This window comes from Zingiber officinale, chromosome 8A (genome assembly GCF_018446385.1).
Source record: "Zingiber officinale cultivar Zhangliang chromosome 8A, Zo_v1.1, whole genome shotgun sequence".
Classification (NCBI taxonomy): domain Eukaryota; kingdom Viridiplantae; phylum Streptophyta; class Magnoliopsida; order Zingiberales; family Zingiberaceae; genus Zingiber; species Zingiber officinale.
The window spans coordinates 33,157,081-33,169,598 of NC_056000.1; the positions used below are offsets into that span (position 1 = coordinate 33,157,081).

A 12,518-nucleotide genomic window follows, 5' to 3' on the forward strand; every position below is an offset into this window, starting at 1 on the left:
AGCGGAAGCACCGCCGGCCACCGTTGCATTTCATCGGGCCCTATTCCGCACTCCTGAAGCCGCAGCAGCTCATAGAGATCGGGGATCTTCTTCGAGATGACCGAAAAGGGAAAGCCCCCCGAGCGGACGCATCGCCCGAGAGGATTAATCGCCAATTTTCAGAGGCTATTCTACGAGATCCTCTGCCGAAGCACTACGTGCCTCCGACGATCGACGAGTATAATGGGACAACCGACCCAGATGATCATCTGGGTAAGTTTGATAACACGGCAACCCTGCATCAATACACAGATGGGGTGAAGTGTCGGGTTTTCCCACCACCCTCTCGGGATCGGCTCAACGGTGGTTTCGGAGGTTGCCGGACGGATCCATCACCAGCTTCAAGGACTTCCGAACGGCCTTCCTCCACCATTTTGCGAGCAGTCGACGCTACCAGAAAACGAGCGTGAGCCTGTTCGCCATCAAGCAAGAAGCCCGTGAATTGCTTCGAGCTTACATCCAGCGGTTCAATAAAGTGGCGATGGACATTCCAACGGCCACCTCGGAAACCATGATGAATGCCTTCACACAAGGCCTAATGGATGGGGATTTCTTCCGATCGCTCATCCGAAAGCCGCCCCGAGACTATGATCACATGCTACACCGGGCGAACAAATACATCAACGTGGAAGAAGCGCAAGCAGCTAGGAAAAAAGAAACTCCAACCGAGCGGGCTCCTCCTGCTGAGCGGAAACAGCACGCCGCTCATCAGCCGCCCAGAGGACCAAGGGCCGAAGCAATCCGATCCCCCCACGCCAGGTCCCATGTGCAAGAGGTAGCTGTCGCCCGGCCCAAGCCAAGGAAGAAATGGACCCCGATGTTCTGCTCCTTCCACCGGACGGATACACACAACACAAGGGATTGCCGAAGTCTTCCCTTCGTGACTCATCCCATGCCCCGGAATGCCGGACGACTGTCTCCCTCAGTCGACAGGCGATAGAGAACTAATGAAGCCGATCGGACGCGAGCTGATAGGCGACAGCCACAGACTCCCGATCGGCATCGTTCTCCAAGGCAAGAGAATCGCCGAGCGTCCAGAGAACGGTCCCGACCGTCCGCTCGGGAAGAGGAAAATAGAAGCAATACTTCCCGAGGCGAGATCAACATCATAGCTGGTGGTCCGACATGAGGAGACTCCAACCAAGGCGAGAAAGCGGCGTCCGGCGACTCGGATCCATGCGATCGGTGTGGCGAGAATGGCGGAAGGACCGAAATCGGTTTGGTCGGGGACTGGAAGGAGTTGAAGTGCCTGACGGCTCTGCTCATCAAAGCGGTAATAGCCAACTACACTATTCACGCGTTTTTATACAGGAAGCTCGGTCAACATCATATTTAAGAAGGCGTTCGATCAACTACAAATTGATCGAGCCGAGCTGTTGCCGCAGCTGTCCCTGTCGACGTATCTCATCTCGGGTGAGGCAAATCCGGTAGCTATCTCGGATGGGAGAGATCGAAGGAGGCGAGGGCGTGAACTTCGTGGTGGTCGACTCTCCTTCTTCCTAGCGTCATTTTAGGACGACCGGCTCGGCGAGTTCAGGCGGCCGTCTCCTCTCACGGAAGATCAAATTCCCGTCGAAGACAAAGTGGGAGAGGTGCAGGAGACCAGCTGGCGGCTCGGCGATGCTACATTGAAATGGCCCGAGTAGAAGCAAGTTCCGCTCGGAAATCACCGGATCGAGGTAAACACCATAACTGAAAGACCTCCCTCTTTGGTTTATGAAGAAAAGAGGAAGTGCAGATACACCCGACCCGATCGGAGGCCACGACCTTCATCGCGTCCGATCTGGAAGGAAGCGAAAGAAGAGCTGATCCAATGCATCAGAAGAAATCATGATGTCTTCGTGACACATGAGTGCCGAATTTCGCGAGCATAGCGACCTGAGTTACATGTCCATTGGGCCTTTCGGTGATAAGCGGAGAAAAGAGATTTTGTCGGCGAGAATGCCATCATCCGGGCAGGTGGAGAAGCTTGGAAGTCGGCCATATCTGCGAGGTCAGTTCAGTGGTGTGACGTAGTATTGGTCTCAAGCGGGCAACAAATGGAGAGTATGCATAGATTTCGGGATCTCAGCTATGCTACGAAGACTTTTTCCCCCGGATAGATCAGCTGGTGGACTCTACGGCCGGCTGCGAATTAATATGTATGCTCGACACTTACCAAGGCTATCATCAAGTGTCGCTCGCCCGTGAAGATCAAGAAAAAGTCAGCTTCGTCACGGTCGACGGCACCTACTGCTATAATGTGATGCCGTTCGGGTTGAAGAATGAGGGAGCCACATATCAGCGCTTGATGAATAAAGTATTCAGAGAGCAGATTGGGCGAAATCTGGAAGTGTATGTGGACGACATTCTCATCAAATCCGTCCGAGCGGCCGATCTCTTCAAAGACATGGAGGAAACCTTCCGAACGCTGCGCAAATATGGAGTCAAGCTAAATCCCCAGAAGTGCCTGTTCGGAGCAAAAGGAGGGCGCTTTCTGGGGTACATAGTGACCGAGCGGGGAATCGAAGCAAATCCCAGCAAGGTGAAAGCTCTACAAGACATGCCGTCTCCAAGAAATACAAGGGAAGTGCAGCGTTTGACCGGTCGGATAACTGCTTTGTCCAGATTCATCTCCAAAACGGCCGACCGGAGCCTCCCTTTCTTCAAAATCTTGCGCAAGGCCACTAAGTTTCACTGGGATGAAGAATGCGATCGGGCGTTCGAAGACTTGAAGGCATATCTGAACTCTCTCCCGGTATTAGCCAAGCCGACTGTGGGTGAGCCACTTTATATGTACTTGTCTTCAACCGAGCATGCAATCGGCTCGGCTTTAGTGAGGGCGAGCGGAGAAGAGCCTGTGTATTTCCTTAGTCACATTTTAAAAGATGCTGAATCTCGCTACACTGGGCTCGAGAAGCTGGCTTTCGCTCTGGTCCTCGCCGCTCGGCGCCTTCGTCCATACTTCCTGGCGCATACGATCATTGTCAAAACCAATAGCCCGCTCGGACATGTTCTACTAAATCCAGAGGCATCCGGACGGTTCATCAAATGGACGACGGAATTAAGTGAATTTGATATCCAATACCAGCCCCGCTCGGCGATCAAAGCGCAATCCTTGGCCGAGTTTGTGGTGAAGGCCAGAGCCGGAAGCTATGTGGAGAATATATGTGGATGGGTCGTCCACTCGGCTCGGGCGGGATTGGAATATTGTTACTCTCCCTCAAGAAGAGAAGATGCACTTATCCGTCGTTGGATTATAAAGCTACCAACAATGAGCGAGTATGAGGCCCTCATGGCAGAAACTGCGGCGACTCGGCATGTGGGGCCGGTCGGGTAACTTCACTCGGATTCGTAGTTGGCCGCTCGGCGACTCTGGTACCTTGAAATCAATAGTGCTCGGCTCAAGCTCTACGCAAGCCTTTGAGAAGCTCAAAGCCGATTTTAGAGAAGTTATTGTCGAAGATACCCGAGCGGAAAATCAAGCGGTAGATGAGTTAGCCAAACTCACGAGCTCAATAACGCTGATCCGGACAATTGAAAAAGTACTGTTGGTGGCGCACGTCGACCGGATGGAAGGCCTCACATTTCCAAGCGACTGGCGGACACCCATCATAGAGTTCCTCCGCTCGGGCGCCACACCATCCAATGAGTATGAAGCCCAGCTGCTAAGGAGGAGAGCCGGTCGGTTCACACTCATCGGCAATCAGCTTTACAAAAAGGCTTTCTCACGCCCGCTGTTGAAATGTGTGAGCTCGGAAGACTCAGCTTACATCCTCCAAGAAGTACATCAAGGATCGTGCGGGGGGCATCCAGGCGGACGATCGTTGGCCAAGAAGATCTTCTTGGCCGGGTACTTTTGGCCAACCTTACAAGCAGACGCCGCTCGGACAGTATCTACGTGCCTTTCGTGCCAGAAGTATCACAACTTCTCCCACCGACCGGCAGAGGAAATGAAGGCAGCAACCGTTTCATGTCCGTTCGATCAATGGGGAATGGATATTGTTGGTCCATTTCCGATGGCGACCGGGCAGAGGAAATTTTTGCTAGTGGCGGTCGACTATTTTTCCAAGTGGGTGGAGGCTGAGCCGCTAGCAAAGATCACCGAACAGATGGTCAAAAAATTCATCTGGCAACACATCATCTGTCGGTTCGGCATCCCCCGTCGACTTATCTCCGATAATGGGCGGCAATTCACGGGAAAGTTGCTCGAAGATTGGTGCAAAAGCTATAGCATCGAGCAACACTTTACGTCCGTAGCATACCCCCAAAGCAATGGTCAAGCTGAAGTAGCTAATCGGGAAATTCTTTGTATTCTGCGCGCTCGGCTCGACCATTTGGGAGGAAGTTGGCCGGATAAAGTGCTGGGCGTCTTATGGGCCATCCGAACGACGCCGAAGGAAGGGACGGGCGTCACGCCATTCCATTTGGTGTATGGCGGCGAGGCGGTCATTCCGGTTGAAGTCGGCGTTGAGTCCGTCCGGATCCAGAGCTATGATGATAGCAACGCCGAACGAAGGAACATGGAGCTGGATTTGGTTGACAAGGAGCGAGCCAAGGCGTCCGTTTGGTTGATGGCGTACCGGCAGCGGATGAAGCAAAATTACAACTGCCGCGTAATCCCCAGATCATTCTAGGTTGGCGATCTTGTCTGGAAGAAAGTCAAGCCGGTCGGCGACGTCGGCAAGCTAGAGGCTCCTTGGGCGGGTCCCTTCAAGGTTATTGAAAACCTCCGCTCGGGCGCTTACTACTTGGAGGATGAAGACGGGCGGCAGCTGGATCGACCGTAGAGTGCAAATCATCTCCAGCCTTATCGAGCTGGATGAAAGGTGCACGAATGTAACTCATTTTTGTGTATATGCTAGTCGCCCGTGTCCTTGTAATGCAGGAAGCAAAATTAATTCGAAGGATGGCCAAGGGTTCCGCCGATCGGCAGTGTCGAAGTTAGCCGTAAAGACCGTCGAGCTCCGACGTTAAATATCGAGAGACGAGCCGGCGTCTATAAACGTCCGAGCGGAAGACCGTCGAGCTCCGACGTTAAATATCGAGAGACGAGCCGGCGTCTATAAACGTCCGAGCGGAAGACCGTCGAGCTCCGACGTTAAATATCGAGAGACGAGCCGGCGTCTATAAGTCCAGTGGAACCTCTAGGTTTTCCGAGTAGCAACCAACATAAACGTCCGAGCGGAAGACCGTCGAGCTCCGACGTTAAATATCGAGAGACGAGCCGGCGTCTATAAACGTCCGAGCGGAAGACCGTCGAGCTCCGACGTTAAATATCGAGAGACGAGCCGGCGTCTATAAACGTCCGAGCGGCTCGCATTGCGAAAATCTAGCGAAAACCCCTTTGAGGTAAGGCGCGAAGCAAAAGATGGTTAATCAGAATTAAAAATGCGAGCAAGTGAACGAGTGACGTTCGCGCGCCGAGCGGCTGCTTAATTGCGTGGCGAAAGACGTTATTGAAGGCAGGTGGCTTGGGTCCACGTTAGAGCGTGAAGCCGAGCGGAGGAGTTTTAAAGAACACTTCACACATGACAAAAGAAAATTTTCTTCCCAAAACAAAGGTGATAAGAACAGAAAGATGGTCTATTTACGCCAAATACTAGGCAAACAAAAGAAGTTACAGCGAAAATCAGTCTTGCCGAACGGCGAAGATACAAAAAAGTGGATAAAATACACTCCTCATGCGTCAAAATCAAAAAGGGCATCAGGAATGGCGCCCATCACATTAGCCAGATCCTCTGGGGGGATGGTCAGCTCGGCGGGAAGGTGGCCTTTAGTCTTCAAATAATCTACCGCCACCTTAATCGCTTCTTCGAAGGTGAGGGAAATCTTGTCGGTGAACTTCTCCCCGAAGTCATCCGAGCGGACAAACGCCTGCCTCACTTCGTCAGAACGAGCCGACTCCCCATCCTGATACTCTTTAAGCGCGGCTTGGGAAGCATCGTTGGCGGCCTCCTTTAAATCCCCTTCAAATTTGAGTAAATCGGCCGAGCGGCCCTCCTTCTCGGTGGCCAGAAGGGCATCCAGATCCTTGATGCGTTGCTCTAGCCCTCTGATCTCCACCTTCATTCGGTCCATGTCATCGATGGCCTGGCGCTTCCAGGTGGTCGCCGTCTTGATCTCCTTATCTCGTTGTTTGACCACCGCTTCAAGCCGAGCGACCTCGCTCGCCAGATCGGGCTTCGTTCCGTTCGGCTTCGATAATTTTGGCCTTCTCGGGCGGCCGTCATTGTCGGTTGTCCCTGCGGCTTTAAGTTTTCAATTCATCCTCCATTTCGGCCGTTGCTATGACAATCTGCTCCTGATTCTCTGAGCAAAAGTGAGCAGGTTAAAACTTAATTCAAATACACGAACAAAGAAAAGGAGCATACCGGTGCTTTGTTGAAGGTTCTTGTCATGCCGGAGTCATCGCTTTATTGGTGGCGTCCTCCCAAGCTTTGCAAGAGGGCCGTCAAGGTGATCTGCTGCTCGGGGACCACCGGCCGATCGGCGACCATGTATTCCTCGAGGAGGCGGATGCGGTGCTGATCGGCAGTGGTGTCCGCACGCGGGAGATCGCCAACGATCCGGCGATGCTCGCCCGGCTTCGCCTTGATCCGGCGCGGCAGTTGATCGCGGCGCAATGTTCGGGAACGCTGTTGTTGGCCAGGCTCGGCCTGATCGGTGATTTGCCCGCGTGCACCGACCTCACCACCAAGCCATGGGTGGTGGAGGCCGGTGTCACCGTCATCGACGCACCGTTCGCTGCGCATGGCAATGTCGCGACGGCGGGCGGTTGTCTTGCCGCGCCCTATCTCGCCGCATGGCTGATCGCGCGCGGAGGCGCGCCCGAACTGGCGCGCGAGGCATCCGAGTCCCCTCACCTAATTCGCCGGTCGGATCGGCTGGATCAAGGCCCCGCTCGGCGACCTCCTTGTTCTTCACCGCCTCAATCTGAGCGGCTTTCAATTTGAGCTTCTCGGTCGCCTTAGCGCGCCACATAACTTCAGCTGCAGAAACAAAGATTAAATTAATTAGAACAAAAGAAAAAGGAGGGATGAGAATCGCTTACTCATGCTGCAGGGCAGATCGGCTGGGGTAGAAGATAGGCCAAATATATACATTACTCCCGGAAGGAGCAGCTTGTCAATGTGATAGCGCTGACCCACCAACCGCTCGGCCGCATGAAGGTAGGCCGCATCGCCTCTAAATTTGCCGAGCTCCGGTTGCGCCGGCATCGCCGTCTGCCACTTGGTACGAAAAGTTGGTAGCTCGGGAAAACGCACATAGAAAAAGTGCTCCTTCCAATGTTTGTTGGAGCTCGGCATACTATCAAAAAGGACGAAACCTATCCTAGACTGGAAAATAAAGGTACCCCACTCGACTTGCTTGGGATAAAAAAAGTAGTGAAAAATCTTAGGGTCAAGGGGGATGTTGTTCAGTTTAAAAAGGACTATCACTCCGCTCAACAGCCTAATGGAGTTAGGGACTACTTGGCCGAGCGGAATGCGAAAATAATTGCAGACTTGTAAGAAGAACTTGTGGGGTGGAAAACGCAGCCCGGCCAAAAATTGGTCTCGGAAAAAAAGAACTGTGCAGGACGGCGGTTCATGAGGCCGATCGGCCGGTGTGGCTAATACTATTTGGTGGTCGGAAGGAATGTCGTAAGTCCGAGCGAGACGCAACGCGTCCTCCTCGTCGAACCGGCTTTCCATGGTCGAATACCAAAGACCCGGAGCACCGCTGGTCGGCTGTGAGGTGTTGGTCATGGTATAAGGCTAGGGATGGACGCGCGATGGAAGGAGGGAGAAATAAAAACAGGGAAAGAATGCGGGATGATGAAAGAAATAGCTAATAGAGAGAAAAAAGGAGAGGCAGCAAGGAAAAGGAATCCTTACGGGCAAAGAAGATGATCGAAGGGGGCTGTAAAGTCGTCGGAGAGCTGAAACGCAAGGTCGCCGGAAAAAAAAAAGGAACAGAGGGATGGCTGGAGACGATAAGGTCGAAATGCGGCGAAGAGCTGGGGTCGGGAGCTTTATAAGGGCGGCCGCGATCAATTTCCACCATCCGATCCAGGTCGTCGATAATGAGGTCATCATCCAGCCATTCATTTCAAACGGCGGATGTCCCATCGGAAGTGACGTCACCGCCATACTCTGACAAACGCACGATCGCCACGTGTGAGCAGAAGACTAGTCACATTTAATGAGCGCCCCTTACTGTGCGCAGCACACTTGATGGGCAGTAGGGGAGAGCATTGGTCATGGAGTCCAGAAGAATATAAGGCACGGACAAGATACAGCCGAACGGATGAGCACTCCTAAACCTGGCCGAGCGGACTAATGTAGCGGTCGTTACTCAATCAGATCGGCGGTCCAGTCAGTCGGACTTCGCCTCCTTCGACTAGACTTGAGGGGGAGGCAAGTGATCCGGCGGTTAGAACAGGGGACCCCCATTCTGAGGGGTCCATTCCACGCTGGAGTCAAAAGGCCAAGTGGCTGACCGGATAGGCAGACCGACCGGCCTAGGTAGACCGACCGATGAATAGCTGAGGCAATAGGCGCCCCGACTAAAGTTGGGGTTCCGACGCTCAATGGAATAGTAGCAAAGAGCCGAGCGGAAGGCCTAAGAGAAGGTGATGTACTGCTAACAGTTCTTATATAGCACCCTACCGAAATTCTCCCCAGTATATCGCTGCAAACGGTAGTCCGAGCGTGAGGAGAGTGCCGCCCGGACTGCGCATGAGATGAGATCCGGCCGGCCGGCGCGTGAACTCCCCGTTCAGCCGGACGGACAGACGTCCCGACCTGTGGTGGGTAAAGAAGGACGAACATCTTCTGACAGCCGTCAAGTCCTAGGGCTAGGCCATACTCCCAGTCTGACGGCTAGGTGTTCTCTTGTCCCATCGAAGACATGCTTGGACTGTAGCAGTATGGTGTCAGGTAAGCTCTCTGACAGGTGCATACCGAGGTATGGGCTGCGGACACGTATGCGCCTCGGTGGACGTGCATTAGCTCTTTCATCGCTCTATATAAAGAGCCGCAGACTTCGCCGGAGGTACGCGAAAAACACCTTTGGAGCTACTTTTTCCACCATCCGCTTACATGACTTGAGCGTCGGAGGGTCACCGCCAGGAGCCCCTTCCCGGCCCGACTTCTATGCAGGTTCGCCGGAGGTTCGTGCGACCAGTCGAAAATCCACGCCAGCAGCCGGAAGCGCCACGTGCCCAGCGTCCGTTGATTCGGCATTCGGACATGATCATTTACATTCATATATTATTTTGTATTGTTATTGCCTAATTGTGTATGTATTGTGTTATTTGAAAACCATCGTATGTGATGGATTAGATTGATATGAAATGTAAACAACGATGACTACAAAAACAAAATGGTGCTGTTGAAATTTCCAGGTATTAGAGACGGAATATTAAAATTCCGTCTTTAATTAGAGACAAAATTTTAATATTCCGTCTCTAATTTCACCCTGGAAATTACTGTAATATCGATACCTAGCGACAGAACTTTAATTTTCCGTCGCTGAGTGACCTGAATTTGTCTGAAATGTCGATAGCTTGCGACGGAATATAAAAAAATCCGTCTATAATTAAAGACGGAATATTTGAATTTTAATATTAGAGACGGAATTTTAATTTGAGACGGGATTTCATGGTTAACGTCTGATGATTAAATTTTTGTCGCTAAATTTTAGAGACGGAATATATATCCCGTTGCTAAATTTGGAGACGGAATATATATTCCGTCTCTAACTAGCGACGGAATTTAAAATTCTGTCTCTAAATACAGTCAGCGACACAACTCGTATTAATGTAGTGAATCCGCCGCTAATTTAGTTTAGTGACGGAAAATTCCGTCTCTAATGCTGGATTTTTTTGTAGTATAATCCTATGATCTTTATCAAATCTTTCTAACATGAGACTTTGATTAAATTCCAACACTCCATTTTCACCGTATCAAATAATTTAAATAAAAAAATATTAATCAGGTAGATCATTGATTTAATTTTATAATAATTTTCTATTAATTAAGAGGATAAATTAAAAAATATTACGAGATGAATAACTTAAACAAGACGATAGAATTGAAAAAAAATCAATTCCGTGTTATTAAAAAAATGTAATCCATTTTGAACGGTCTTTAAAGTAAATAACTCAATCCTTTGAATTCCAACGACGTGTTCCAATTTGATACGTCAAGTTGAATCGAACCATCCATAATCAACTACCCCCAATAAATTATAGAAAAAAATCGCCCCGCCTTTATCATAGTTGGTGTAGCAATTAATACCTTGGTACTATAAGAGTTATAAAGTAATTTTAATTAATTTAAAATAATTTTAATAAGTTAATAAAAATATTTTAATAAAATAATATTATAATTTAATAATTTTAATTAAATTGAATTAATTTATTTTAATATTTCCTAAATAATTTTAATACAATAGTGCATTTCTATATTTTATAAAAATAAATAAATAATTTGAATCATGTTAAAATAATTTTAATTAAAGTAAATTATTTTAATGTATTATAATTTTATTTTCGACCAGAGCAGTTGCTAATTGAATCGATTTTTTTGATTATTCTAATATTTATAATAGTAATAGTATGAAAAAAAATCCTGTTAAAAAATAATTGTGTTCAGGAGTGTAGGAAAACATTCCGAAGAATTGACCATCGTTCGAGGAGTGAGATATCGTGAGTCAATTTAAAAAATATGTAAGCACTCCTCCCTCTCCCCTCAATCTCAACGGGAGAGTTTACTTTCCGAAAATAGAAGCATGAGCAGCGTCCAAGAACACGCTCCCATTGACACAAACAGATGGTCTCTCGCCGGGACGACTGCTCTGGTCACCGGAGGCTCCAAGGGAATCGGGTAGTTACATTCCTCGATCGAATACTCCATCTCTTTCCATCTATATATTTCTACTCATCCATCAAGCTTAATTTAGGCATGCGATCGTCGAGGAGCTCGCCAGACTTGGATCGGCGGTGCACACTTGCGCCCGCAGCGAAGCAGATCTGGAGAAGTGCCTGCAGAAATGGCGCAATTCCAAGCTCAAAGTCACCGGATCTGTCTGCGACGTTTCGTCCCCAAGCGAGAGAGAGAAGCTCATGGCGACGGTGAAGTCCCAATTCGACGGGAAGCTCAACATTCTGGTATTAATTACACCTCTTTTTTTTTTCTTTTCCTCCCCTTCTAAAACCTAAACAAATTAAATCTTAATCTTCTTCGTACGTTTTGCAGGTTAACAATGCAGGGACATCGATCTTCAAACCGGCGATGGAGCAAACCCTGGAGGATTTCAAGCTCGTGATCAGCACAAACCTGGAATCGGCGTTCCACTTGAGCCAACTTGCTTATCCTCTCCTTAAGGCTTGTGGAGGTGGGAGTATTGTGTTCATCACCTCCATCTCTGGCTTCATTGGCGGGGATCATGTGTCTGTGTATGCATCAACAAAAGGTATTTCTTGCATAGATTGAATTTGCTTGAATCATTTGGAAGATGAACTATTCTCTCTCTCTCTCTCTCTCTCTCTCTCTCTCTCTTCATTTGATTAGGGGCAATAAATCAACTGACGAGAAATCTTGCATGTGAATGGGCCAAGGATAACATTAGAACAAACAGTGTAGCTCCAGGATTCATAAAAACACAACTCGTCGACTTTGTAAGTGAACACAGCTTTTTGTTATCTAGAAAAGAAAAGATTATCTGCCAAAAAAATAATAGATTTTGGCGGATGAATATGAATTTGTTTGTTGTGGCAGTTGCTGGAAGATGAGGAATTTGTGGCGAGGGAAAATCATCGCGTGCCTCTTGGGCGTTTGGGGGAGCCGGAGGATGTGGCCGGCGTCGTGGCCTTCCTTTGCCTCCCTCCTTCTTGCTACGTGAATGGTCAGGTTATCGTCGTCGACGGAGGCAGAATTGTCAACGGAAATCACTAAGTAACTATGTTTGGGATTACGGTATCTTTGAATAAGGTGGCCTGGCCTGGTGTTTGGGATTATGTTCTTATGAAGATCTTGAATAAGATGGTGTTGAACTCTTCATTTAAGTTATTGAGTGGAGAATTATATGTAATAAATTGTAATATATGTGAGAGTTTGAATTGGACCAATATATATCTTGGTTGAATGATTTCATCTATAACTAACTTTGATAGTTAATTGAATGAAGAGGTGTATCTTTTCATTGTTGCATCCATTAGTTTTAGACAATTCGTGAAAAAGATACCAATCTCTCTATAGATATTCATATTTCTATAGATTTCTTTATCTTTTGGCAACTCAAAATTTTTGCTAGATATTGTGCTGAAGGGTTGTATCTTGGGGGTAATTTGCTATAAAACTCATTAGCAAACTTTAAGTAGTGAGGGCAAATAAAACTTTAAAGGAAAGTATTTCCATATGCCTCAACCTAAGCGTTTGGATACACCACAAATCCGTTTCCACCTTCGAAGTTCTATGTTTCTAGATTGATTTCTCAAACCATCTTTAAAA

The 12,518-nt window shown here is 48.7% G+C and overlaps 1 protein-coding gene across 2 annotated transcripts in view; it reads left to right on the plus strand.

The window, feature by feature from the left end:
* The first annotated feature begins 10,674 nt into the window (after positions 1-10,674).
* The window catches only part of LOC122008364 (noroxomaritidine/norcraugsodine reductase-like), a 182,388-nt gene continuing 180,544 nt past the window's right edge, over positions 10,675-12,518 (plus strand). Inside the window, exons 1-5 of one of the 2 annotated variants that reach the window (XM_042564082.1) lie at positions 10,680-10,892; positions 10,969-11,176; positions 11,265-11,481; positions 11,580-11,686; positions 11,787-12,153. In XM_042564082.1, coding sequence (XP_042420016.1) covers positions 10,798-10,892; positions 10,969-11,176; positions 11,265-11,481; positions 11,580-11,686; positions 11,787-11,963 — 804 coding nt within the window. In that variant the 5' untranslated portion in view covers positions 10,680-10,797 and the 3' untranslated portion in view covers positions 11,964-12,153. Of the gene's footprint in view, positions 10,893-10,968; positions 11,177-11,264; positions 11,482-11,579; positions 11,687-11,786; positions 12,154-12,518 lie in introns of those variants that run through there. The other variant, XM_042564084.1, reaches the window with a different exon arrangement.